This window comes from Balaenoptera acutorostrata, chromosome 6 (genome assembly GCF_949987535.1).
Source record: "Balaenoptera acutorostrata chromosome 6, mBalAcu1.1, whole genome shotgun sequence".
In the NCBI taxonomy this organism is placed as follows: domain Eukaryota; kingdom Metazoa; phylum Chordata; class Mammalia; order Artiodactyla; family Balaenopteridae; genus Balaenoptera; species Balaenoptera acutorostrata.
Genome location: NC_080069.1, coordinates 124510210 through 124535468, shown reverse-complemented (window position 1 = coordinate 124535468; position 25259 = coordinate 124510210). Strand labels below are relative to the sequence as shown.

Below are 25259 nucleotides of genomic sequence, written 5' to 3'. Positions count from 1 at the left end.
GAAGGGTGAGAACTTGCTCCCAAGCCAGGGCTGGGTGGGCCTTCACTTTCGGCCTGGAGCCTATTGGCAGAGATGCTAGCTCCGATGGAGGGCACACAGGCAACGGCCCCGGAGGAGCGCCTGGCCTGAGGTCCTCAGTCCATCCCCGGGAGACGAGGGGCCTGTGGTGTGCACAGCCCTGAGACTGGGAGCTGGAGGGAGGTATGGGAGGGACTTCGCAACCCCCCTCTTCCTTCTACGGAAAATCTGCTCCTCCAGGCTGCCGTTCTATAAACATCTCTGCTGTCTCCAGACGCCTTCTCTCCTGGGCACCGACCCCAAGAGAAGCTACCCCGGGCTCTGAGACACGCCGCCAGCTTCTGGGAGGCTGCAGGCCAGGGTGGCTTCAGCGGCAGCTGCCCAGGGGCCTGGACCGGCTGTCCCTCCTGTGCTCCCAGCAGCAGCCCAGCTGCCACCAGTGCCCCGCAACAGGTGTGCCAAGAAGGGCGGGCCGGGGTCAGGTGTGCGATCTGCCCACGACCAGGCAACCCCACTCTGCCCACCTCTCTGGGCCTCCCTGGCAAGGGCTGCTTCTCAGCCAGCCTCTGGGATTTCTGCATTCCTGAGGGTTCTCCTGCCCTGGACCCTTTACCCTGCTAGGTCCCTCTCAGCCTTCAAGGCTCCCCTCTGGTATCACCTACTCCAGGAAGCCCCCACCCCCAACGCAGGGCCGAGTCTGTACCCAGTGCGAGGCTGTAAACTTTGGTTTAGTAGGGTCTATGGCAGGCATTTTGGACGCCCAGCACTTAACCGGGGCTGGCACAGGATGTCCAAATCTGGCATCGTGGTGGAGAAATAAATCATCCGGCAGGAGCACGTGGGAGGGGCCCAGGGCTGCGTGAGTGCTAGCACCAGGTCTGCTCGGCCCACGGGTGCTTTGCCGGGCTCCTTAGGCTGGAGGCGCCCGAGAAGGGGTAGAACAGTGACCAAGGGGCGTCTAGAGGCGGGTCCCTCCCGGGGGGAGCTGGTGCGCAGTCCGCCTGGCCAGGCATTGGCCCCAGGATGCTTCCTTGGGGCACCCAGAGCCCCCTTTGCAGAGGCTGCGGCCCTGGTGCCACCATCCCTCAGGGTCAAGTGCCCCGAACTTCACAGCCACGGGTGTCTGGGCTCGATCTCTCAGAGGCTTAAAGTTGCGACCACGGGCTCCTGAGATTGGAGCCCCGGGCCAGGGGTGCACCCAGAACTGCCGAGGGCGCGACTTCGCCCAGAGCCCGCCTCCCAGGGTCCCCAAACGGGGCTTCGGCAGCTCCTCCCCACCTGCCGGGGCCCAGCTCCTCGCGGGGCACGGCCTCCCGCAGGCTCCCCTTTCCCCACTCGCCCCGCGCCTCCTCCGCTATTGAGATGCAAATCGTTGTCAATTGTCGCCAAGCGCGGCTGAGGACAGAGCCGGATCCTTCCGCAGTCACGGACCAAACTTTTGGCTTCCGAAAACTTTCGAACGAGAAGTAGTCCCTAGGGCCGGTCCCCGACCCCGCTCCGCACCGCCGCGGCCCCCAACCCCGGAGGACCCGGGTTCGGGACGCGCGCCCCACACCAAGGAGGCGCAGGGCTGGTCCAGGCGCGCGGAGGGGCGCGGCCAGGGAGGGGGCGACGGCTGCGGAGGGATCGGCGGGGGCGGGACCCGGGGGCGGGGCCGGCGGGGCGGGGGCGGAGCGCACGGCGGCCCAGCGCCTCACTAGTGCCTCGGCCGTGGGAGGGAGCGCAGGGGTGCGGGGTGCAGGGCGCGGGGCGCGGGCGCAGCGGAGGAACGATCGTGGGCGCGGAGACGGGCCGGCGAGGCCGCGAGAGCGCAGCGTCGCCCTCCAGCCAGGAAGGAGAGGGCAGTAGCGGGCCGCCACCGCCCGTGGGACAGTCCTGCGCGCGCGTGTGCGCCCGAGCCCCGCCGGCCGGGCGCAGGAGGCCGCCACCGGACGCAGCGGGCAGCCGGCGGGCAGGCATGCCGCCTCTCCTGGCGCCCCTGCTCTGCCTGGCGCTGCTGCCCGCGCTCGCCGCACGAGGTAGGCGACCGCCCGCCGCGAGCCCGCAACTTTCCGCGCCTTCGGAAACTTTTGGCGGCGCCCTAGGCGCGCGCCCCGGGTGGCTGGGAGCGGGCGGCCAGGGTGGGGAGGGGGACCGGGCGACCTGGGACAGGGTAGGGGCCGGAGTCCCGGGCTCGGGAAGAAGGACTGACCCTCCCCCGCTCCGCCTGCCCCATCGGGGCGGACTCAGGCGGCTCGCGCCTGGAACCGAGTTTGGGGCCGGGTTTGAAGTCGGGTTTGAAGCCGGGCGTGGGCCTCTGGGGGCCCGGGAGACCCAGTCCTGGGCTCGCCCTTCGCCAGCCGCGCGTGGGGCTCGCCGCCGGGGCGGACGGACGAGCTGCCTACTACTTTTCGATTTGAATCGAGTCGGTTTTGGTTTCCTGTTGCTTTGGGGCCATTTATCTTTTTTCTTCGCCTCTTGCCCGCGCTGGGGGCGGATGTTGGGGCGTGGAGCGTGGAGCGTGGGGTCCGGGGCGCCGCGCTGGTCTTTACGGAGCCGCACTGCCGGATCCGGCCGCCGGGCGTGGTGGGCAGAGGGGAGTTGGGCGGGCCCGGCGGGCCCGGCCTCCTTCCCGAGTAAGAGCGTTTGCGCAGGGCCGGGGCGAGGGGCGCGGACCCAGGCGTCCCCGGGCTCCTGGCCGCCCCGCCCGCGGTGTCCCCTCCCCACGCCGGGTCGCTGCCCCCATCCCGGCTCACAATTTGGGGGGTGGGTGTGTGTGTGCGGAAGACAGCTGCTACTTGTGGGACTTTCACTTTGTGGAGTTCAAGTTTGGAAACCTTGCGGGGGGCGGCGGGGGGGGGGTGTCGGTCATTCCTCTCTCCACTTCACGTCAATAGGATCTCCGAGGAATCGGATGGTGATTAATTTTTCTCTTCCCCTAAAAGTTGGAGGGAGTATTAGCTCCCAGGTTCCTGAAGATAGGGTTCCGTGTCACACCCTGCCCCGGCCCCTATGGGGGGCTTAATTTACATAGCCCTGGTAAGAGGGAGAGGGAGGGGCTTGATTAGTTGACCCCTTCCAGGGAATGGGGTCGAATTCCTTCCAAATGAAGCATCTTCATCTCCCTCCCCTGGGTGTGTGTGTGTCGGGGGGCTGCCACTGAAGATGCCCGCCCTGGGGAGCTGGTATTGGGTGTCAGTGGGGGCGTGGAGGCGCGGCCCGGTCCCCGGGGTGCAGTCCCGGTGCCCCAGGAGGCGGCCCTGGCGCGACAATGGGCCGCTCTGATTCCTCCGGCCGGCGCTTTGTTGGCGGGAGGGGCAGCGGGCCTTGCAGCTGTCGCATTTTCCCACGAGCGGAGGAGCTGAGTGTGGCCAGGGCTGCCCACCCCCCACTCAGCGCCGCCCCCTCGAAGAACTTGTTTGAACAGCAAGACAATCCTGGTGGTTGGATAGGGGCCCCAGCCCAGCCAGGGTCCGCAGTGAAGACGGGGCGGGGAGTGAGAACTTTGGGAGCGTGGCCCAGGGTCATCCCAGCTTTCCTCCACTGCTGTCCCCGAGGCGTCTCAGGCCACCCCGCCTCCACTTGGAGCGTGACCTAGCCACCCGCCACCCACCACACCACCTCCCTCCATTGCTGACCCCAGAACTCTGGGCTGAATGTTGAATCCCCTTGGGGTTCATGCCAAGCTTCCTGAGGCCCCCGGCCCCCAGCAACCCCATGACAGGAGGTGAGGGGTGGGCAGTGCCCCTTGGGGTGCTGGCCAGGCTGACGTCTCCCTTTGCCTCTCCCCAGGCCTGCGATGTTCCCAGCCCAGCGAGACCTGCTTGAATGGCGGGAAGTGTGAAGTGTTCCCCAACGGCACTGAGGCCTGTGTGTGAGTATGCGCCCCTGCAGGGACCTGTTGCTTTGTCGGGAGCAGAGCCCCTGCCTTCTGCAGCGGGCCAGCAGGGACAGAACACTAGGCCATTGTCTTCTGGAGATGGCCCAGAAGGCTGGGCGCGGTCACGTGCTAGTTTTATTGGACAAAGTCTGGCAATTACTTAATCACCAGCAATTATGCTGCGTGTGGAGCTGGCCTGGCCCATGGAGGATGGAGCGCTCCTTTGTGGGCCACCTCAGGCTCCCGGGGAGCTAGGTGGGAATCGCTGGTACCCCATTTCTTTCCAAAGTCCCTGAGAAACAATTTGACCTGCCGGGGAGGCTCTGGAACATCTGTAGAGAGGCCCAGCCCTCACCGCCCTGCCAACCGGGGAGTACCTCTTCAGGGCAGGTGAGCGCCTCCTGGGCAGGTGATGCCTCACAGCAAGAAACTGACTATTTCAAAGCCTAACCCACCCTTCCCAGCCCTCTGCCCTCCCCGCCTACTTCTCTCTGGCCTCAGGTGAGGTTGGGGAAGGGAAGTTGGAACTCGTCTTGTTGGCTGTGCCCACCTCCGTTGGGTGTGGGGGTGGGAGTGCCTGCCAGAAACTTGGTTTCTGTCCTGGCATCTGCAGCTCTGGCCTCCTAACCGGCTGGCCCTTCACCTTCCCAGCCTTGGGTCCTCAGCTGTGAACTGAGGTCTGTGGTCGGGTAATCTGGTTAGAATCTACTGTCTGGCCGCCTGCCTCTGAGTACCAGTCAGCCTGAGGGAAGTTTTTCTGCTGTGGCTGATGCCCTTCAACTTGAGTTCGTCCCTGATGGGAATAACGAGGAGGTGCTTGGTGGCTGGAGAAACGCCCCCCTCCCCAGGCTGCCCAAGTGGCTGCCGAGTTGGCGCACCCTCATTCCAACTGCTGGGGACCCATTCCCTTGACAACCCCCAGCCCGGGCTCACTGCCTGCCCAGCCAGTGGGCAAGCAGCCCCCTCCTTCCACTGCCTCCCACCCTCCCCAGACTGAAGCCAATTAAGCAGGTCTGTGAGCAGTTTAATGGACAAAGTGCATTGTGTCTTTGTCAGACACTAATGAATGCGCACTACTTTTTTTTTTTTTTTTTTTGCTTTTTGGGGGCCTTTTTCTCCTGCAGAAGCCTCACCGACGCTTGATGCCCTAAATCTTGTTTCCTTTCATTCAGAGACCGACAGCTGGGATTCAGTGGAAGTGCAGTGGCTATTGTTGGGGAGGTGGATTAATGCTGGGTGATTAATTATGCGTGGCTTCCCAGAATGCAGACTCCTTCCCTGCCGCCCCTCGAGCTCCTGCTACAGCTTGGCCGCTCAGCTCACTGGGGGGGGGGGGGGGGGGTGTCTATGTGTAGGGGCGGAGGGCAGCCTCCGCGTTTCTGCAGAGGGCTTTGGGAGGGTGGGGGGGAGTGCCGTGCTGGGGAAAGTGGGAGCAGTCTCTTCTTGTGTGACCGGGGAGCCGGGACAGCCCGGGGCCTCCCGGGGCCAAAGCTCCAGCCGAGTGTTGCCTGGGCGGGGAAGGGGGTGCCTTGGGGTACAGGCTGCTGCAGCTTACTCGCTGGCCTCAGAGTGAGGCACTTCAGGGGGACGGGGGCGTGCTCTCCCGCTCTCCAAGCCTGGGCACTTTGGGAGTCCTGCCCCCCAAGACAGCCAGGGATCAGGGCTGTGGTGACCGCCTTTCTCCTCCCTTGGGCCCGGCGCCCCGCCCCCCCCCCCCCCCCCTTTGGCGGGAAGCCCGCCTGTCTGGCCTGGCACCCGGCCGGGCTCGGCACACAGAGACCCCATTGTGCACACCCCACAGAGCCACTTGGAAGATGAACGGAAGCGCCGTCCTCAGAGGCCGCACCACTGGGCACCCCGGGTGGGAGGCAAGGGTATCAGAGCCGCGGGCCGGTCCCGGCTCTGGACAGGCAGGGGTCCAGGCTCACCGGGCAGTTCGGGGGGTGCTGCGGCCACCCCGGGGCCTGTGCCTTCCCGCTCTCGCCCGTCACCCACCGTTGCGCGGAGGCCCCGGGAGGTCTGCTCGTTGGGGGGGCCCTGCTCTCCCAGCTGAGGGGAGCCGCTTTCTTGCCTCAAAGGCGTCCGGGTGCGGGCTTCCGGAGCCCTGCTGACCTGGCTGTGCGTCCCAGCTCGGCAGTGTCCAGCCAGGACCCTCAGAAAGTTCCTTGACTTCCTTGTTGATGTGCTGGCTCCCGCATGGCCAGGGCGTGGGAAACGGTGGTGTCGTTGTGCCAGGCGCGTTAATAGCAGGTGACTCATCTGTTTCCACCCGAAAGAGAAGGAGCCTTCCCCAGAAGCTGCCAGTCAGGTGTCTGCAGGGCTCAGGATGGGAAAAAGAGGTTCGTGTTGGTGCGAAGGCCCCCCCGGGAAGTCACAGAGAGCCAGTGCCCGGCTGGCCAGTGGCCGCGGCGGGAAGGCTGCGTGTCCCCAGGGGCGGAGTGCTGTCTCTGGACAGTGGCTGCGTGTGGTGGCCCGGGGGGGCAGGCTAAGGCGGGTCTTCGCGACCCTCTGCGCGTCTCCAGCCTCCATGCCGCCCCATCAGTGCTGAGGAGATACTGAAGTGGGCGCCCCCTCTTTCCTTTTGATTGGGGTGGCAGTGTGGGAAGGCCTCTGGGGGCTGCCATCTGTGGGGTGAGCGTGCATTTTCCGTCGGAAAGGCTTGTTGGGGGGGGGTGCTGCCCGGTGCTGGGCTGGGAGCTGAGGCCCCAGGATGGCTCAGACGCTCCCCCTGCCTGCGAGAAAGTCAGAATTTTACCAGGGCGTCTTCCAGGTGATCGCAGAAGTGGGGTGCACCGTCGTCGCACCCAGAGTACCTGGGAGGGAAGTCCGGCCAGCCAGCGTGTGGTGGCCCTCAGCTTTGGACGATCCTGTGTTTGAGGCCTGGCTCTGCCGCCCAGTGGCTTCGTGACCTCAGGTCATCGGGTCACCTGAATCCAGACCCCTCCCTCCCCCAGTCTGTCCTTCGGGGCTGACCCACGGTTGATCTCTCGGTGATGTGTAAGGTTGCGTAAGAGGGGCGCGCAGCAGGCACAGGGCAAGGGCCCGTTTCCTCCCTGTCTTCTCCTTTTGACTTGATGCCGCTGGTTTCAGGATCCTCATTTGAGAGTGTTTAGTTGGCTAATGAGTTAATTCAGAGAACCCGAAAGGTGCAGCCTGCTGGGTCCCAGCCGGCGTGCTGCCTGGGAGGGGCTGGCCAATTTGGAGGACTTCATCGCCCACGATGGCTCCCATCGGTGCCTTCCTTGTTTGCTTCTGCAGTTCTGCACGCCTGTCGTGTGCTGGGCTCTTCTCTGGACTTGGGCACCGTGGGCTCAGGGCAGACACAGTCCCTGCCCTTATGGAGTTCACTTTCCGCTGTGGGGGCAGGAGAGGCAGCATGAACACGTGGCGTGTCAGGTGGAGGTGAGCACGGTGGGTGGGGCTCGGAGCAACCCCGTAACCACGGGAATCAGGCATGTAACGGAGCACAGAGAAGTTGGCACTTGGCCCCAGCATCACACAGCGCAGAGTAGAGCCCAGCCCTAACTCTTTCTCCAGAGCGTGTGTTCCTAACCACTGCTGCATCCTGCCTGCACTGCCCCGGGCCCTCGCTGGCCATTCTGTGAGGAAGCAGGGCGGGGACGACAACTTCCTTAAAAGAGGCGGTTCAGAGGGTCGGGTGGAAGTGACTCGGCTGCCGGGCTGCAGAGGGATGGAACGTTTTGCGTCTCTGTCACCTGGTCTGTCTGTTTCCAGTGAGTCACCTGCGAGCCTTGGGCGAGCCGTGGGGGGGCGGGGGGAGGAACAGGTTAATTCTCATCCTCACTCCTAGGCTGAGAGCGAACAAGGTCTGTACAGGACTTCCTCTGTTTATGCAGCGCCCGGGCTCCAAGGACGCAGGGTTAGAAAAACACACGGTAAACGCACAGCGTCAGCTAGAAAGCTTCGCCTCCTGCCTCTGACTGCAGAGGGACATCAAGGAACACGCGATCTCTGCAGGAAGGTGCCTTCTGGGGCCTGGCCCTGCCTCTGTACAGCAGCCAACGTTTTTTCCATTGAGAAAATAATAGTGACGTGTTTTAACAAAGAGAAAAAAAGAAAACTGTGCCCTTAGCTGGAAGAGAGTGGGGCAGGGCAAATAGCTGATGGAGGAGAAGCTCTTCATCAGGACAGCTGAGCGGGGTCTGGGTGGCGGGGGGCGTGGGCTGGGTGCTGGGACCCCAGGAAGCCGGAGTGGAGGGGTGGGGGGCAGGTCCAGAGGGCGTCACGGCTCCACTCCCCGAGTGCTGGGTGGCAGTCTGAAGGTCCCATGAGAGCTGGGACTGTCTCTGTTCCTCATTGACTGTGACTCTGAGGGGTGGCCATGGCTGTTGCTGGCAGGTGGGGCCCACTGGGCAGTGCCGGGCTGGGCTGAGGAGGGCACCTTTCCTGCTTCGTGTCTTGTCTATAAATAGTGAAAGTTGTGGCTTTGCAGAGTTGATTGAGTATCCTGATTGCTTTCCTCAATAATGTAACGATAATGCCTCCACACACAGACAGCTGCTTTTATCCGGCCTCATAAAACCCCTGGCAGACTTTTCTTCACCAGGCTCATACCCCCTTGGGGTGGTGGCCAGCTCTGCTTTTTTCTAAACCCCCAGTTTCCTCAGGTGGGGAAAACTGAGGCTGAGAGATGAAGAGGCTGGGAAAGGGGGTGGGGATCTGAGGCCAGCTTGCATCAGCTTTTGCCTTCATGTATGGGCATATCCAGAACTTTTCAGACTCTTTCCAGAGGCTTTAATGAGTGGCTGGCTTCGGGGCATCACGACTGTGGGTCAGGATGTGTTTGACGGTCCTGAAGCTCCCAGTGGGGCTGTCTCTGGTGGGCCCCACCTCATGCCCCGCCGCAGGCAATCTAGCAGATACGGAGCCAGCTGGCTCTGGTTTGCTGTGCCCCCTGAGACTCGCGTCTCCTTTCTGGGCCCCAGGTTCCTCCTCTGTACGTGAGGGTGTGGGGTTAGGTGGCCCCTGGAGCTCCCTTCCAACTGCATCCCAGCAGGACCCTGGGATGGGCCTGTAGATGCCCGGATGGTGGCAGTGGGCAGCAGCGTGGTGGGAGAGAGGTGGAGAGGTGGAGTGGAGAGGTGCCCAGGAATCAGACCTGGCTGTGCAGCAGGGCAGCTTCTGCCAGTCTGGGGCCAGCTCTGGGCTCTGGTGTCCTTAACCGCCTGGCCCGCTGGGCTGGGGACACACCCACTAGAGAGGGAGCAGTGATTGACAGGTACTGCAGAGGAGGGGCTGGCGGGCAGAGGAAGGCCCTTTGCCAGAGTGGCTCCTGTTGGCTTCTCCCCTGGCATCTCCTTTCTCGAGGCCTTGCCACCCTCCCCGACTCTGCTCTCTGAGAACCCAGGAAGCTGACGACTAGATTGGGGGGGATCGATATTTGCTTTTTGGTGGTCAGTTTGCACATATCCTAAGTTTTATGATTTTAGCCGTTTAAAGTGTACATTTCAGTGGCATTTAGTACATTCACAAGGTTGTGGAACCATCGCCTCTACCTAGTTCCAGAGCTTTTTCATCACCCGGAACAAAATCCCATACCCATTAAACAGGCACTCCCCTTTCTCCTCCCCGCCAGCCCCTGGCGAGCACTCATCTACTGTCTGTCGCTGGCGTTCCCTGTTCTGGACATTTCACACGCGTGGACTCATGCCTCTCCTCTCTCTTACCCGGCTTCTTTCACTCAGTGCGCGTGTCCGTGCCTCGCTCCTCTGGGCGCTGGACTTGACCTGCCTGAGACTGTCAGGGATTGGCTGGCGGTGACACCAGCTTCCTAGTCCTTATGCGGTCTTGGACAGAAGTCCAGAGGAGGTGGGTGTTGGGGGTGGTAGATGTGTGGAAGGCTTCCTGGAGGAGTTGGTGCTCATTTCTGTGCCTGTGTGGCCGTCCGCCTGGCAGCCACGGAGCCCCCTCGAGTGGGGCCTGGCACATATTGGGTGTATTCGTTAGGATGGCCCAGCGTGCCCGCGGTCCCAGCCTGCTCAGGGCTCCACGTCAGCTTGCGGCCTCGGCTCCTGCCCCTGGGCCTTGGCTGGCACCGGCCGAGCGCCAACGGGCCCAGAGGAGGGGCACACGGGGCTCCAGGGCCAGCGCCCCACCTGCCCGGCGTCAGGAATGCGAGGGGAAAGTGGACTTTTATTGAGCACTTACTAGGTGCCGGGGCTGGGTCTGGGCGGGCAAGGCAGACACAGGCCCGGTCTGTGCAGGAGAAGGGGGCTCGTTGTTTCAGAGCCAGACTTCAGGGCAGACGCCTTCACCGCCTGCGGTGCGAGGCCGGTGCTGTGGGCACCCCTCGCCCGGGTGCCCCAGGCCTGCCGCGACCTTGGAGTGAGTCCACCGTGGAGGCAGCGGGCAGAGGGGCTGGGATAGGTCAGCAGGCAGTGCAGCCGCAGGCAGGAGGAGCAGCTAGGGGCAGCGGTGGGCGGTAAGGCTTTGGACGTGTTGGGGAGCAAGGCTGAGACCCTCGGCCCCTGCCCACGTCATCTGCCCGCTTCCCAGCCTTTCCCTGGGGTGGTAGCACATCCTTTCCTGGACCCTCAGGGTCAGCTCAGAGTTACTGGGTGTACCCCTGGCAGGAGGCACTCAGCCTTGTGTGAGAGGAGAGAGGGCCAGGGGCCTGGCCCTTCGCTCTTAGCCACAGATGGGTCCCCTCCAAGTGGCCCTCGGGGCTCAGGGAGGCTCCGTGTTTCCTACAGGGCACCAGAGGGGCCCGCGGGCCCTTGAGAAAGTGGCCCTCCTACGGTGTTAGCATCTGGATACCTGCTCGGCCCCAGTGGGGAGGGTCGAGCTGGTCCCCGCATCACAGGTGGGGGTAGCTCTCTGTGCAACTCTGGGACACATGGAACTACGGGAACAGAACCCCTTCCCAGGGTTTCACCACTGAGTGGTCCCTTCTTGCTGAGGGTCTCCTCCCCACCCGCACCCTCTGCCCCTGCGATGGAAGCATTCTGGGAAAGGGGGCCCTCGACCTCACCGTCCACTCCCCCAGGCTTGGGGGCAGGGGTCATCATCCTGTCGTCCACACTTTGGAGTGTATTAGGTTAAGCATTGCCTGCTCCCCGCTCCCTTCCTGACACCAAGCTGCTGCCTTGAGTGGGCACCCATCAGGTGGGGTGTGGACACCTCCAGAGGGTCCGGCCTCTCCTGCGGCTCAGGCCTCCCGGGGCCCCTGCCACGTGCTGCACTGTGGCGCCTTGGGCTCTCCCGGGCTGGGGCTGGGGGCCGTCTTTGGAGGTCTGACCTGGAGCCTCTCTCCGCCTGAGCGATGGTGGCAGCCCTCTGGGGCCCTCACGGTTTCCTGGAAGGAGTGCCCGGGGTCCTGGCTCCCAGCGGGCCTTGATGGGGGCGGGGGATGCCCTGGAGAGGCCTCACCTCCAACGCCTACACGGCGGTTCCCAAACCTGCGAGTCGCTCGGGCAGGCCCCCAGCCCCCGCCAGCCTCGATCTGGGAGTCCTCGTGGGGCAGGTGCCAGGCCTAAACGCTGCTCCAGAACCTGCACTCACAGAGCTCACCCCCACCCCCACGGCTGCCCGGAGACAGGTGGGCGCCGGGTGGGAGCTGCTCTCACCGGCAGTAGGCCAGGCCCAGGGCCAGCTCTGTTGTCGGGATTTTCGCCAAAGAAACGGCCGCGTTGTGACCCTGCCGCACGCAGTCTGGCCTGGCTCCGTGAGTGTGGGAGCCTCGTCCCCGCCTGTCCCTCCTGCTCCGTCTGTCACCGGGCTGGGTGTCAGTCGTGTGTCTCTGAAGGGCTTGAATTGGTTGCTCTTCTCAGCTGGGTAAACGGTCCCTTGTCCCTCTGTTGACACTGTGATTTGCTGAACAAACTCTCGCCGCACAGGTGGCACGAAAGGCCAGCCTCACCCAGCCCAGGCGAGGCCTCGTGCAGGCAGGTCCCGCGTCGTCACATGGGCCTTAGTGTGAGGGCGGTGGGCCTGGGAGAGGGGCTGAGGGTCTGAGACACGCTGGGTGGGGGACAGGCAGCTGGAGGCTGGGAAGAGCCCCGGCTCTGGGCCTGGTGCCAAGGTGCCGCTCGGGCCCAGGGCCGTCCCCTTCTCCAGGGATCCCTCCCGGCCTCCCGCCTCCTTCACCCCACGATCGTGGGCCAGCACGCGTCACAGCCGAGCGGCGGCCCCTCTGCCGGGCCCCGGGGAGGCCCCCTGCCCCGTTTCAGCATCGGCCAGCCTGCTGGGCCCCAGAAGCTGCCGGGAGGTTGCGGCGCTGCCCTGGACCCTGGCCGCCCCGGCAGATCGTCGAGGGCCCGCGGGGGGACGCGTGTGCGAGGAGGTGGGCGGCAGCCTCTGGGAAGATCTGTCAGCACCCCAGCAGCAGGGCCTGGGGCACGGGGACCTGCCTCCCACCATTTCCTCTCTGTTTCGGTTGTTGATAAGCGGAAACTGCACAGTTACTGGAAATGAGAGGTTTGGGGGAGAAGCCAGAGTTTTGAGTGTGTGTGTTTTTCCCTGAGAGCTTTTCAGTAAGAGCGATGCTGAGCTAAAGGCCGGGCTAAGGCGGGGACAGGTGGGGGCCTGGCCACACTTCCGCCCCTTGGGGCCTCCGTCTCCCGTCCGTCCAGAGGGCTGGGGGAGGTGACTACCTCTGGGCCTTCTGGGTCAGCCGAGGGTCTCATTACCCCGCTCCCCAGGCCGGGACCGGCTCCTAGGGGGCGGCCCCACAGGGCGGGGCTCCCCTCACTTCCTCCTCCGGGGTCAGGATGAGGGTGGCCCCAGGCCTGTCTGGTTGAGAGCCAGACGGGGGAGGCCAGGCAGGGCTGTGTGTCCCGGCATCCACCACGGCAGGGGCCCAGACCATGGCGGCGTCCTCCCGGGTGGTCCAGGGTCCAGGGCCGCACAGCGTAGGCCCTCGGCAGGTATGTGGAGGTATGTGGCGTGGCGTGCGCGCCTGGTTGGGGGCTGGAGCCGTGGGCACGGAGCAGGGAGTGGAGGCAGGTGGGCAGATGCAGGTTTCGGGAAGGCCCGGCTTGCAGGACGCAGGGAGGCTCGGTCTGAGCCGGTTGCCCGGCGCTGGGCTTCCCCCGTTCCAGCACGCTGCTCCCGCCCGGCCGCGCTGGGATGGTGCGGCCATCCACAGCACGGCCTGTGCTGGGCTGTGTGACCTTGGGCTGCTCACTCACCTCTCTGAGCTCCCCTATGAGAAGTATCACAGATCGGTCCCATGTGGTGGTCCCGTGGATTGATCCCGATGGGACGTGTCGGCTTAGCTTTACTCCACACTGGAGCTTGTTCCTAATACTCCAGGGCTTCGTCCAGAAAGCTCTCCCAGAGACCAGCTGAGCTCAGGATTTGGGCGAGGTCACGCAAGGGCAGAAGGTCATGCCCCACCCAAGAACCTACTGCTTTCCCCACAGGGAAGAGCCCCCCAGACGGCCCTAGACCCACACCAACTGGCCCAGGATGCCCGGGTGGCCCCAGGGTGTGACAGTGCAGGCCTGTCCCACGCAGGCCTGGGTGCAGCTGGCAGGATTCTGTCTTCTGGTGTTTGCTGTGCCCCCGGTGCCTTGGGGACTGTGCTGGGCCTGGGGTGAGAGCAAGGGCTATAAGTGGATGGCCAGGGGTACCATGGGCCCGTGTGCAAGCCTGGGGGGGCACGAGATCCTGGGGGGGCACGGGAGCCTGGTGGTGTGCCTTGGGTGGGGTGGGTGGCGGTGGGCAGGTGGCCTGCCTGAGCTGGGAGAAGGGTCCAGAGAGAGGGTCGCTGGTGGTGGGCCCTGGGATCCCCCGGAAGCCTGCTCCCTGTGCAGCGGCTCAGTCAGGGGCCGGCTCTCCTTTGGCCTGGCCTGGGGATGGCTGGCTGTGGCCTCCGTTCCCTCCGTCCCCAGAGCCAGACAAGACAGGAAGGAAGGCCACGCAGGCACTGTGGGTGAGGGTGGTGACAGGTGTCGGCACTGGTGGGACCCTCCTGCTGCCCGGAAGGGGTGCAGGGAAGCCGGGGCCCAGAGCAGTCCCACCCACCGGCTGGGAGCTCCCCAGTTCCCAGGCTTCTCACCCAGACACCACCCCCCCAATCTGGGGTTTTGAGTTTCAGCTGATTTGTGGGGTTGTAAGAATGCATTGTCTGCTCCGGCCCTCCCGGTCTGGGGAGAGCAGGCGACAGTCAGGCAAGAAATCCAGGCTGCTAGGGGCAGGGGGCGGGGGACAGCTGGGGTGCAGGGGACCCACACATTCCTCCTCTACCCAGGGAGCGCCTTCTGGCCCTTTAGCTGCCTCTAGGGGGACGGCCGTGCTCTGACTGCGCCCTGGTGGCCGGCGTCGGGCCACCCTTGGGGGCAGGAGAGGTTAAGAGCTGCATTCAAATCCAGGTGGTGCCGTGGGCATAACCTGGCTGAGCCCTGGTTTTCTCATCTGTAAAATGGGCCCAGTGTGTCCTTGCAGGACCGTTTCAAGAGTAAGACGAGATACAGCTGGCAGAGTCCAAGGAGGTCCGGGAGTTGGGGAGGGGCGTCCACAGTTTCTTCATTCTGGGACCCATGTCACGGGGTCCTTGGTGTCCTCCCCCTGCGTTCTTGACCAGACTCTGGACACACGCGGGGCTGCCCCCAGCGTCTGCCCTGGTCAGCGGGAGAGGACAGGGGCGCCGCCGGGCCACCCTTCCTTCTTCCCGAACCCCCGGGGTGGCATCTGCTCCTGAGAGCAGAGGCGGGGAGTTGCAGAATGGTCTCTGGCTTTGGTGCGGAGCTCGGTCTGCAGTCGCCGACTTCATTAGTCGAGTCTTGGATTAAGCCCGCCCCGTGGCGTCAGGCCGCGCGCGCATCCATCCCTTCACCGCGTCCGAGCGAGCGTCTGGGGACGCAGGTCTGGCTCCGTCCTGCTTGGGAGCAGAGGCCCCGGCAGCTGTGGGGATCCCTGGCCGTAGGGGGCAGCAGGCTCGTCCACGTGGGTCTCGGGGGGCCGTTGGGGTGAGCCCAGGGAAGGACGCCCGTTCCAGCCTTTCTCCAGCTTCAGGCTTCATCTTTTGGGGGTGGTTGGTAAATTCCCCCAGCAGAGTGGGGGCGTGGGGGGGGCAGCAGGCTCTTCTCACACGCCCAACAGCCCCCGGGGCTCTCTCGGGACAGCCCGTTCCCAGGACACCCTGGCCCCGTTGGCTGTGCCTTTTGCAGTGTTGCAGTGTCCGGGGGATGGGGTGGGGGGGGCTGGCCAAGCAGCGGCCGTCCCTGCCCCATGGGTGGGTCTGGGTTGCCTCTGCCCGCTGCAGCTGGACCATCTCCGGGAAGCCACTTGACCTCTGCACCGGCCCTTCCGGCCCTTCAGACGGGCAAGCCACTTCCCACGTCAAGGGTGGGGCAGCTCTGAGCGCCGCGGGGGGCCGTGAGCCGCGGGTGGGCATTGTTTTCCCTGCAGTGGGAAAGGTGGCTTCCCGGGAGGACGGCTTCCGTCCCACACACAAAGGGTTTCCCCGTGCTCCGGCACTTCCTATTTCCAGCATATTTTAAACCATCCAAAGATGCAACTTGGGAGAAAGATTCAAGACAAAGAGCGGAGAGTGCTGGGAGCAGCTGCTGGGGCCGAGCGGCTCCACACCCCACCCCGCCGGGGACCAGGTTTCCTCCTCTGCCCGCTGCTGCCATTCTGGGCTGAGGATCACTGTTGTTCGGGGTTGGGGTCTGTCTGCATCAGACCTGGCTGGTCCCTTTCCAGGGTCCCCCGTCCCTCTGCAGCCCTGACTGCCCTTCTCCTCCTTCCCGAGGCCCTGGGAGCCAGGGCAGGTACCCCCACCCCACGCAGCTCTGAGCTGCCCCAGCCCAGCAGCTGCACAGGCTGGAGGGAGACCACAGCTCAGCCAGGTGCTGGCCGGCCCCCCTGCAGTCACTTCCTGGGGCAGTGGGGCGGCAGGTCGGGCAAGGGGGCAGCAGTCCCACACTGTAGCCTCCAGACCCATGGAGGACCAACCACGCTCCGGGCTGACCCAGGCACACCCCCACCTGACCCATGCCCTGGGTGGGTGGGTACCCCCTGAAGCAGAAAGTGGCAGAGATGAGGGGAGTGCAGAGGGCCGTCTTCCAGGTGCCCCTCGGGCACAGCAGCGTCACAGCTGGGACCCCGCCTGTCCCTCAGACAGGTATCTGGACAAAGGATCCTGCAGGCTTGAAAGAAACCTGGGGACTTGGCCTGCCGTGGCTCTTCGTCCTGGGGGCTTTGGGGAGGTGAGGACAAGGGGCCGTCGGAGGCACCGGGCGCCCTCTCACCCTGGCGCTCATGTCTCCCCGGGGGGCTCTGTTCCCCAGAGCTGAGCTGTCCTGGCTGTTCCCAGTGAGGAAGGACCCCAGGACCCCGGGTGGGCGCAGTGGGGGGCGGCCAGCAGATGTCACCGAGCGCACGCCCACACCTGCCGTGAGCACATCACCCATTAGCAGCTGGTGCCTCCTGGAAGGTGTGACCCCTCAACTGGGATCTGGGGGGCCTTGGACTGGCCTCTGCCCAGAGGAGCCCAGGACCGCCCCCCCACGCCTTGGCCAGGAACACAGTTGGGCTCCTTGACCCCCCCCTCTGGGGGAGGAGCTGGGGACCCAGAGTCTGGCGCCCCCTGTCCTGCTCTCTCCTGGCCTCAGTCTCCCTGTTCAGTCTGCAGGTGGCCCCAGTCGCCTGGGCTGGGACAGGGGTCTCAGAACCGCCCGGCCAAGCTGCCCAGGGGTGGGCGGGCGTGCCTGCCTGGCGGCGGGCCTCAGTGTTCTTTGTTCAGCACCACGGACCACCTCTGGGGAGGAGTGCGGGTACCAAGGTGAGCCAGCCATGCTCCCTGGCCCCCGTCATCAGGGGCCCTGGTGACACTGTGGGTTGGAGGGTCCTGGGCGGAAAGCCTGTGAGAGGAGGCTGTGCTGGTGTGGGGAAAGGGCTTTCTCGCCGGAACCCGCTGCAGGCGGAGCTGGGCCAAGCTTTGCGGTGGGAGGGGCCTTTGGCTGTAGGACCCCCAACTTGGGGGCGGGACCCCAGGCCCTGACTCGGCCTCCCTGGGAGCAGGCGGCTTGGTGGCCCCCAGCTTGGGGGCGGGTGTTTGGGAAGGGTAACCCCCTCCCCCCCCGCTTGGTTGCTCGTGAGTAACCACGCTGCCCTCCGCGGCCAGAGGAGACTTTGGACTTCGGAAGGTGGCGGGAAGATGGGCTGGAACGGACGCTGGTGGAGGGGCTGTCCCAGGGGCGGGCAGGGGGAGTCTGCCTTCCCTGCTACTCCGGGGCCAGGTGGAGCCAGGTGGGAACAGGACGGCTGCAGTCAGCCGGGGGCTGCTTCCCTCTGGGGCTCGGGACGCAGGCTGCCTCGGGGTGGGGGGGCCAGGGCCCAGGGACCTGCAGAGCTGTCCCTTTCTGTGTCGGGTGGCGCGGCCCCTGCCCACCTTTGGGGTGCAGACTCCGGGCCCTGCAGATGTGGCCTCCGGCCGGGGTTACAAGCTCGTCCTGCACGTCCTGGCCCCCAGGCAGCGTGGGGTGGGGCGGGGCCCTCTGTGCCTGGGGAGCCCTTGTGTCCCTCGCGGCTTTCCTTAAACAGGCGCACCTCCCCTGGTGCAGCGAACATGTTCCCAGGGACGCATCGGTGAATTGCGTGCAGATCAAATCCAGCAGCGCTGGCTAGAGCGAGAGTCTCCTCTGCCCACGTGGCCAGGTTGCCTCTGCGTGGGGCCTTCTATGAGCCCACGCAGTCCCCTCGACCCCCTCCCCGCACAGGAAACCGAGGCCCAGGCAGGCGGGGCACACCGCAGAGCCGGGGCTGGCAGAGCGGGAGGAGGCCCCTCTCGGCCCCCAGAGTCCCTTTGACCGAACTGTGTCTCACCCATCCATTGAGGGAGCCCCCAGGACGCCCCTCCCTGGGGCACCTCTGTCCCTCCTGCAGAAGGACGGAGGGCAGCAGCACATCACGGATCCCCTGGCCACCCTTCCACCGCTCCCGGCCAGGGTGCAGGGCCCGTGCTCACCCCTGGCTCTGCCCCACTGGACCGTAAACTCCTTGAGGGCAGAACTGAGTAAATCCCTCCTCAGTACTGAGTCCCTCCCCCTTGGAACTGAGGGGAGGAGGGAGCTGTCATCTGTCCCCTGGGGGCAGCAGATGGCCTGCTTAACTTAGAAAGGAAAACAGCACAATTTAGAATTAGTCCCGGGTGAAAGGGTGAAAGGTCGAGGCAACATCTGCCTCCGGATGCTTCTTTCTGGGGTTGCATTTCTATGGAGCAGCGCTGGGGGGGTGTGGCAGGGAGGGCCGGGCGGCACGGTGGAAACTTTGAGGCGGGAACAAAGCTCCAGGCCGGGCCGGGCCGCAGCCATTAGGTGCTCCTCCTGGCGGGGGTTGGGGGGGTGGGGGGGGGCGGGGAGCTGGTCGGGGGGGGGGGCGGAGCCGGCCCCTCTGCGGCCCTTCTCCTGGGGCCTTCAGCCCCACCTGTCACTCACCTGCCGCTGGCCAGGATGGACCAGGACGGGTCACCCCGCCCAGGCGGCCAGGCCGTGTGTGGCTGGGAGAGAAGGCCAGTGGAGGAGCAGGTGCTGGGGTGACCTCCCTCAGGAGGGGAGCAAGGAACGGGGAGCCATCATGGGCCCCGGGGTGCCAGGGGCTGGGCCGCGTGGTGGGTGGGGTGGTTCTCATCCAGCCTGCATGAGGCTCTTGCCTCCCGTCTCGGGTTCTCCACACGGCCCCCGACGGCCCCTGGCCTGGAATCGCATGGCAGGTGTTGGGTGTGACTTCCCTCTCCAAGCCCGGGCACGTGTCCCCACCGGGCACTTACACTGACCTGCCAGGACAGGTGCCGAGGACAGAATGGCCGTGAGGGGCTCGCTCACGGGTGCTGGTGGCCCTGGCCATGTCTGAGCAGCCTCACGGGCCCTCCGCCTTCTTAGGGAAGGGCGGGTGCCGTGGGTGCCTCCCCAGGAAGCCCAGCACTACAGCCAGGGTACCCTAGGAGAGAGGTGCAGACAGGTCCAGGGGACAGAGAGGGCATGGCTGGAGGCTGGCCAGAGCAGGGACAGAACTCGGGGGTGGGAGGCGCTGGGGAGTGGCCTCCGGGACTGGCTGAAAGCTGCTCCGCCGCCCCCCACCCGCCCAGGCCCAGACCCTGCCCGCCTGGCTCAGGGCTTCCTCCCTCCCAGCTGAGGCTCCTGGCCAGACCCTGGTCGTACCTCACACCCCACGAAGCACCTGCCTCTGCAGTCCCACCCCCGGAGGCTGCCCCTCCCTCCGGCCCTGCCCATCCCCTGGCTGGGGTGCTGGTGGACGGCGGCCAGGCCCAGGCCCAGCCCCGGAGCCGGCCCGGATGGGCAGCGTGCCTTCACGGCAGGGTCCACGGCAGGCCTGGGCGGGAGTGGGGAGGACAATGGACCCCCTCAGCTGCTGCCTTCCCCCACAGAGGGGCCTCCCTGGCTCGTGCCCCGCCCACTGGGGTTGGCGGCCGCCGCGCCCGGGCCGGCAGCAGCTGCTGCCCGCGTACCCAGCCACAGGCACACCTGCTCCCCAGCCGCCCTTTGTCCGCGCTGCCGACGCCTGATTTACTGGGTGCGTTTTCCCTCTTGCCGGCCCAGCGTAATACAGCCTCGTTGGCCGGGACGCTCCCGGTCCAGGCGGATCCTCCCACAGTCGTCCACGTGAGGCTCCCATTCAGGAAGGGACAGAGCGGGGTTGGTTCAGGAGCACACCGCCCCATGGCTGGAGGGTCTGGGGTGTGCATCCGAGTGGGCCCGTCTGGTCCACTTGGGAACACGGCTGAGCAGGGGACTGCTGTAGCGGTGGCAGGCCCCCCACCCCGCCACCCCCGGGACCAATGATGGAGGCCTAGCCTAGAAGGACGGTGCTGGGCAGCCTTGTGTGGATTCCCCTCAAAGCCGTGGGGCAGGCCCGCCTCATCTTGCCCATGCGGGTGGCCTTCCCTCCCCCTGGAGCTGGCGGGATGGGGGCAGGGCCCAGAGGCGAGAGGGAGGCGTGGACAGGACTGGCTCCCGTCCCGCTTTGATGACCAAGCACCCTCTGTCCAGCACGCACCGCCTGCCTGCTCCGTCAGTAGCTGGGGAAGAAAAAAGAGCCTTTTCTCCAAGTGGGAGCCGCGGCCAGCTCCTGCCTGACAATGGGGGGCATTGAGAGGTGGCGGAGGTGCTGCCTCTTGGGTCTCCCCCCTCCCACCCCCAGGGCTCTGGGCTCCCAGTGCCACTCGGGCCGGGACCAGGCGGCCTGGAACTGGATCCACGCACAGTGGGGGTCACACCGCCTTCCCCAGGCTCCGGGGTGTGGCCTTGCAGGAGCCAAGGTGCCAGGGCGCCAGCGGCACGGGGGCCGCGTGCTGGGGTCTGTGCCCCTCGCGAGGAGCCAGCCAGCCCCCACTCCCTGAGCGGACTGGCTCAGGCCTGAGTTACCTCCCCTGGACCCCTCCCAGAGGGCAGCTGGTTTTCTTTAAGCCAGTTGGTTTGGGACTTTTGGCTTCTGGCAACAGATGGTGGGCCGGAGTGGCCATTTTGCGTCCTCCCCGCCTGCCCTACCCAAGCCCCAGCCCCAGATAAAAGGCTTCAGGGAGACAGGTGCCTCCCAGGCCACGGGGACGGGAAGCAGCCCAGCTGCTGAGAAACGCAGACCCCGGCCCCCCCACACTGCCACCGCCAGCCCTGGGGAAGGGCCTCTCCAGGGCCGCCCCTCCCCTTCTTCCCTGTGCAGCTTTGATTTTAGCCCCCAGGGCAGGCAGGAGGGGAGGGAGTGGGGGGCTGGCATTTGTTGGGGGCAGGGGTTCTGGTGGGCTCTGGAAGGTGGGATGGTCCGGGCTCAGGAGGGCCCTCTCTTCATCCAGGGGACCCCAGGCTCCCGGCAGCGCCCCCTGCTGCCCCGCCAGGTGGGAGGAGGCCCCGCCCACAGGTGCCCAGAGCTGTGGGCCCAGCGTTGGGGCCGCCTTCTCAGGCTGCTGCAGGCTGGGGGCCAGGCCAGGAGCGTTCCACCTCAGAGGCTTTGCCGCTGGGAAGAGTGATGCCTGGCTGGTCCCAGAGCCTTTCCTGAGATTTTTCCTCGAGTGCAAGGCCGCGAGGTGACCTCGCGGGGGCAGTTTATGGCCCAGCCCCCAGAAGCCGAGGCGACAGGTGGACAAGGGGGGCCCTGGGGTGGGGAGGGCAGGCGCTGAGCCCTTCCCTGCAGGGAACGCGTGGCACCAGGCCTGGGGGCAGGGGACGCAGCTCGCCGCCCTCCTGGCTCACCTGCTCCAGTCGCAGCCTGGGGAAGTGCCGGCCTGCCAGAGCGGCGGTCCTCCTGGACCCCGGCTTCTCCAGCTGGGCAGTGGGTGTTTCTGCTCCTGGCTGACGTCGTGTGGACATCTGTCGTGAAGCCTTGACCGCACAACGGAAAAGCCGGGTCTGGGTGCCACGTGTGGGTGGGGATGGGTGCCGACCAGCTCGGTCCCCAGCGCATCAGACCCCTGACAAAGAACTCCACATCGCGAAGAAAATGGGAAGCCAGGCCACGTCGTGTTGGCAGTCCTTTCCACGTTTGCTATCCTATCGATGTTGAAAGAAAAAAAGCTGTGAACTCTTTTATTAACCAAATAACGCACATTCATTACCGAAAAGCTAAAGAGGAGAAAAAGCAGGCAGGCCCCCGAAACTAAAGATTTTACAGAGCACCGTTCCCCTCGGCAGAGAACGGCCGTGTCTGCCCGCGTGGTCGGTCCCCTTCTCGGTGGCTTGCCAGGGTGCAGACAGATGCCTCCGTGAGTTCTGAAACCTACTCCGGGGCCCACCGAACACTCTGGTCTCTAGTTTCTCCAATTAACATAATCGCTTTTCTTTACGGAGGTGAAATTCACTTAATATAAAATTAACCACTTAAAAGCGTACAGTTCAGTGGCGTTTGGCACACTAGTGATATTGGGCAACCACCACCCCCCCGGTCCCAGAACTTCCCCTCACTCCTCGAGGGGCTGCTCCCGGCCGTGCCCGCTGCCCGGGGTGGGGCCCCACCGACGCCGGGGTTGGTGGCGGGTGGCTGGCTGGGGGGCGGGCACTCACCGCCCCGGTCTGTCTCCCGCAGCTGCAGCGGGGCCTTTGCGGGCCAGCGATGCCAGGCGCCCAACCCCTGCCTCAGCGCCCCCTGCAAGAACGGCGGGACGTGTCACACGGTGGAGCGCGACGGCCTGGTGGACTACGCCTGCCGCTGCCGCCTGGGCTTCTCGGGGCCGCTGTGCCTGACGCCCCGCGACCACGCCTGCCTCGCCAGCCCCTGCCTCAACGGCGGCACCTGTGACCTGCTCACTCTCACCGAGTACAAGTGCCTCTGCCCCCCGGGCTGGTCAGGTGAGGACGCCGGCGGGGGACGGGGCTGTGGCGCTCGAGAGGGGTGGGCAGGCCCCGGCCTTCCCCCAGCTGCCCGCACAGCAGATGCCGGCCCCGTCTGTGTGGCTGGGGAGGGTTTTGCTCGGCTGTTGGGGTCCGTGATCCAGAAGTGGCGCAGAGCACCCCCCCGGAGGGTCCCCACGCCCCTCTCCAGCCCTGGAGGGCCCCACCCCTGCCCGCCTCTGTGAGCAAAGGGGAGACTCCCACCTCCCTCCTGCCAGGAGTGCAGGCCCCCCTGCAGGAGCCGTGGTGTCACTGCGGGCACCAGAGGTTAAGAACACGGGCTCTGGAGGGGCGCCTGCCGCCGTGCATCCTGCCACGGTTGCTCAGCCCCTAAGCTGTCGGGGTCCTGAGGTGTCAGGAGCCGACACCGTGGGGCCCATCCCCGGCTGGCACCTCCTCCGTGGTGCCTGGAGGCTGCCCCCGGCTCTTGGGGCGGCCTGGCGCGGGGAGCAGGGAGGCCGGCTGACCCCCTTTGCTCCTGCCCCCCCAGGGAAGACATGCCAGCAGGCCGACCCGTGCGCCTCCAACCCCTGTGCCAACGGTGGCCAGTGCCTGCCCTTCGAGGCCTCGTACATCTGCGGCTGCCCGCCCGGCTTCCACGGCCCCACCTGCAGGCAGGACGTCAACGAGTGCAGCCAGAACCCCGGGCTCTGCCACCACGGTGGCACCTGCCACAATGAGGTCGGCTCCTACCGCTGCGCCTGCCGCGCCAGCCACACCGGCCCCCGCTGCGAGCTGCCCTACGTGCCCTGCAGCCCTTCCCCCTGCCAGAACGGGGGCACCTGCCGCCCCACGGGGGACACCGCCCACGAGTGCGCCTGCCTGCCAGGTACCGCTCGCCGGCCCCTGCTGGGGGTGGCTGTGCTCCCCCTGCCTGGTGGGAGGGCCGGGGGTGCCCAGGGCGGAGGGAGCACAGGGCTGGAGCAGGGCATGCTGGGCCTGGGGGTGGACGTCCACTGAGCGCGGGCGATTGGAAGGCAGCCTTGGGTGTGGTGTAGGGGCGGGTCTGGAATGGGGGCCACCCATTAGGCACCTGCCCACCCACTTCTGCCCGGGGACGGGTCCGTTGTGACCAGACAGCTGGGCCCGTGACCCCTGATGCTCCTCCCCTGCCGCCAGCCTTCTCCAGGCCACTCAGGAACCCCCGAATCTTGAGCTCCCTGGGCCCACGTGCACGTTACAGAGCTCTCCACGGCAGCAGGGAGTGTCCTCGCTCGTGCGGCCCCCGGGCTTCCCCTGTTTCCCCGAGGTGGGGACAGTGAGGCTGGGGCTTATGCGTCACTTGCCCCAGTGGTGGCCCTTCCTCCTGGCCCCGCTGGTCTCCCACCAGTGGGGCGACAGTGACGGGCACAGCCCCCACCAGCAGCTCCACTCTCCCTGTTGTGTGTCCCAGACTTGCCACTGTAGTTTTCATTTGAGTCAGTTTTGCTGCTGGTGATCTAAAAATACTAGTAACGACAAAGAGGTTTGAAGATCTCGCGTCTGTCAGCTGCGCACTGGCGGTTAGGCGGTTAGGCAGGAACGAGGAAGGGAAGGGTGTTTCAGGAGGGGGGCGGGATGAGGAGGTGGGGCTGGGGTTTGGGTGCTGGAGGGGAGCCCAGGGTCTGGCTGACCCAGGGGTGAGCCGAGGGTCGCCCCAGCCCCCATGCTGCCGCGGCCCAGCTCGGCCCCTGCAAAGAGGAAGTGCTCTGCCCGCCCACTGTCCATGAGCCCCGGGCCTTGTCACTGCAGCGGCCGTCTCTGCGTGCAGACGCCGGGCGCATGCATTTCCTGCATGTCACTGGCGCTCCCCTCGCCGCCTGCCTGCCGCGGCGCTGCTGGCCGCCCAGCTGGGCTGCTCAGCTGTCTACAGGGGGCTGGGCCAGGCGTGCCCCCCGGTTCTGGGTTCAAATGCCTTCTTGGTGGTTGTGGGACCCCAGGCCTGGGACCTTGTGTCTGGCCACGTGGGTCAAGCGGGGCCGTGGAGGTGGGCGGAGTGGGGGGCCAGCCAGAGGATGCTGCACGCCTGGGGTGGGTGAGGTGAGACCCTTCCTGCCTTACAGCTCACCCTCCAGGGCCAGGGAGAAGCAGCACTTGCGGCCCACCGCATACAAGTGGGTCTGGAGTGAGGGCACCAGCCTCCCGTGCGGGCCTCAGAGGAAGGGGCAGGAGGGAGTCCAAAGGCACCCCGGGAGGAGCATTAATCAGTAACTGGCTGCAGGTTTGGCTATCGCCAGGCGCACCTTTCTGGGTTGATTATTGAACCAGCGGGAGTTGAATGGATTAATAGCTAACTGGCTGGCCGCGGAGTTGGCGCTGCAGAGGTGGGCCCGGCCTGGGGGAGGAGGTGGGCCCTGCCCGCGCCTCTGTTCCTGGGAAGCCAAGGGCCACAGCTGCAATCCCCCCAGGACTGCCCACCTGGGTCCCACTGTCTCCCCGCTCCGGTTCCCCGCTTGGGGGGCCCCCGGCCCAGTGCAGCCCCTGCAAGGCGGGGTACCTGTGGCCGCACACAGGGGTGTTGCAGAGAACCCCCAGCGTGGGGCGAGCCGGCAGGCAGTGTCCAGTCACTGCAGCCACTGCACAGAAGGTCTTCTACAGCAGAACCTCTAGAACCTGTAATCCTGAGTTCCTGTCTGATCAGCTGGCTCTTTACAAAATGATTCCTTAGAGGGGAATGTGTCGCCCGTCCTGGTCACAGGAGTGGGAAGGGTGGGGCGTGGACCCCGAGGGCTGTGAGGCAGCGGGCATCACAGGGTAGGCCATGGAGGGACAGCTCTCTGTCCAGGGTAGGGTGTTGTGGGTGCAGCCAGGAAGATGCCAGAGCCCAGGTTGAGCGTGGCAGGGAAGGTGAGGGCAGCGACGCGTGCTGCCCAGCCCTGTGGGGAGGCTTGACCGGGCCCCTGGCTCCCCCCTGCCACACAGGCTTCACCGGCCAGAACTGCGAGGCAAACATTGACGACTGTCCAGGAAACAACTGCAAGAACGGAGGCGCCTGCGTGGACGGCGTGAACACTTACAACTGCCGCTGCCCCCCGGAGTGGACAGGTGCGTGCCCGGAGAGGCCTGGGTGGGCACCGCCGCTGCTGGAGCACACG

The 25259-nt window shown here is 65.8% G+C and overlaps 1 protein-coding gene across 1 annotated transcript in view; it reads left to right on the top strand.

Annotated features, from left to right (window-relative positions):
* The first annotated feature begins 1729 nt into the window (after positions 1-1729).
* NOTCH1 (notch receptor 1) overlaps positions 1730-25259 on the top strand; it is a 46996-nt gene continuing 23466 nt past the window's right edge. The window contains exons 1-5 of the mRNA XM_057548324.1: positions 1730-2036; positions 3790-3871; positions 21881-22143; positions 22676-23014; positions 25087-25209. Coding sequence (XP_057404307.1) covers positions 1976-2036; positions 3790-3871; positions 21881-22143; positions 22676-23014; positions 25087-25209 — 868 coding nt within the window. The 5' untranslated portion in view covers positions 1730-1975. The remainder of the gene's footprint in view (positions 2037-3789; positions 3872-21880; positions 22144-22675; positions 23015-25086; positions 25210-25259) is intronic.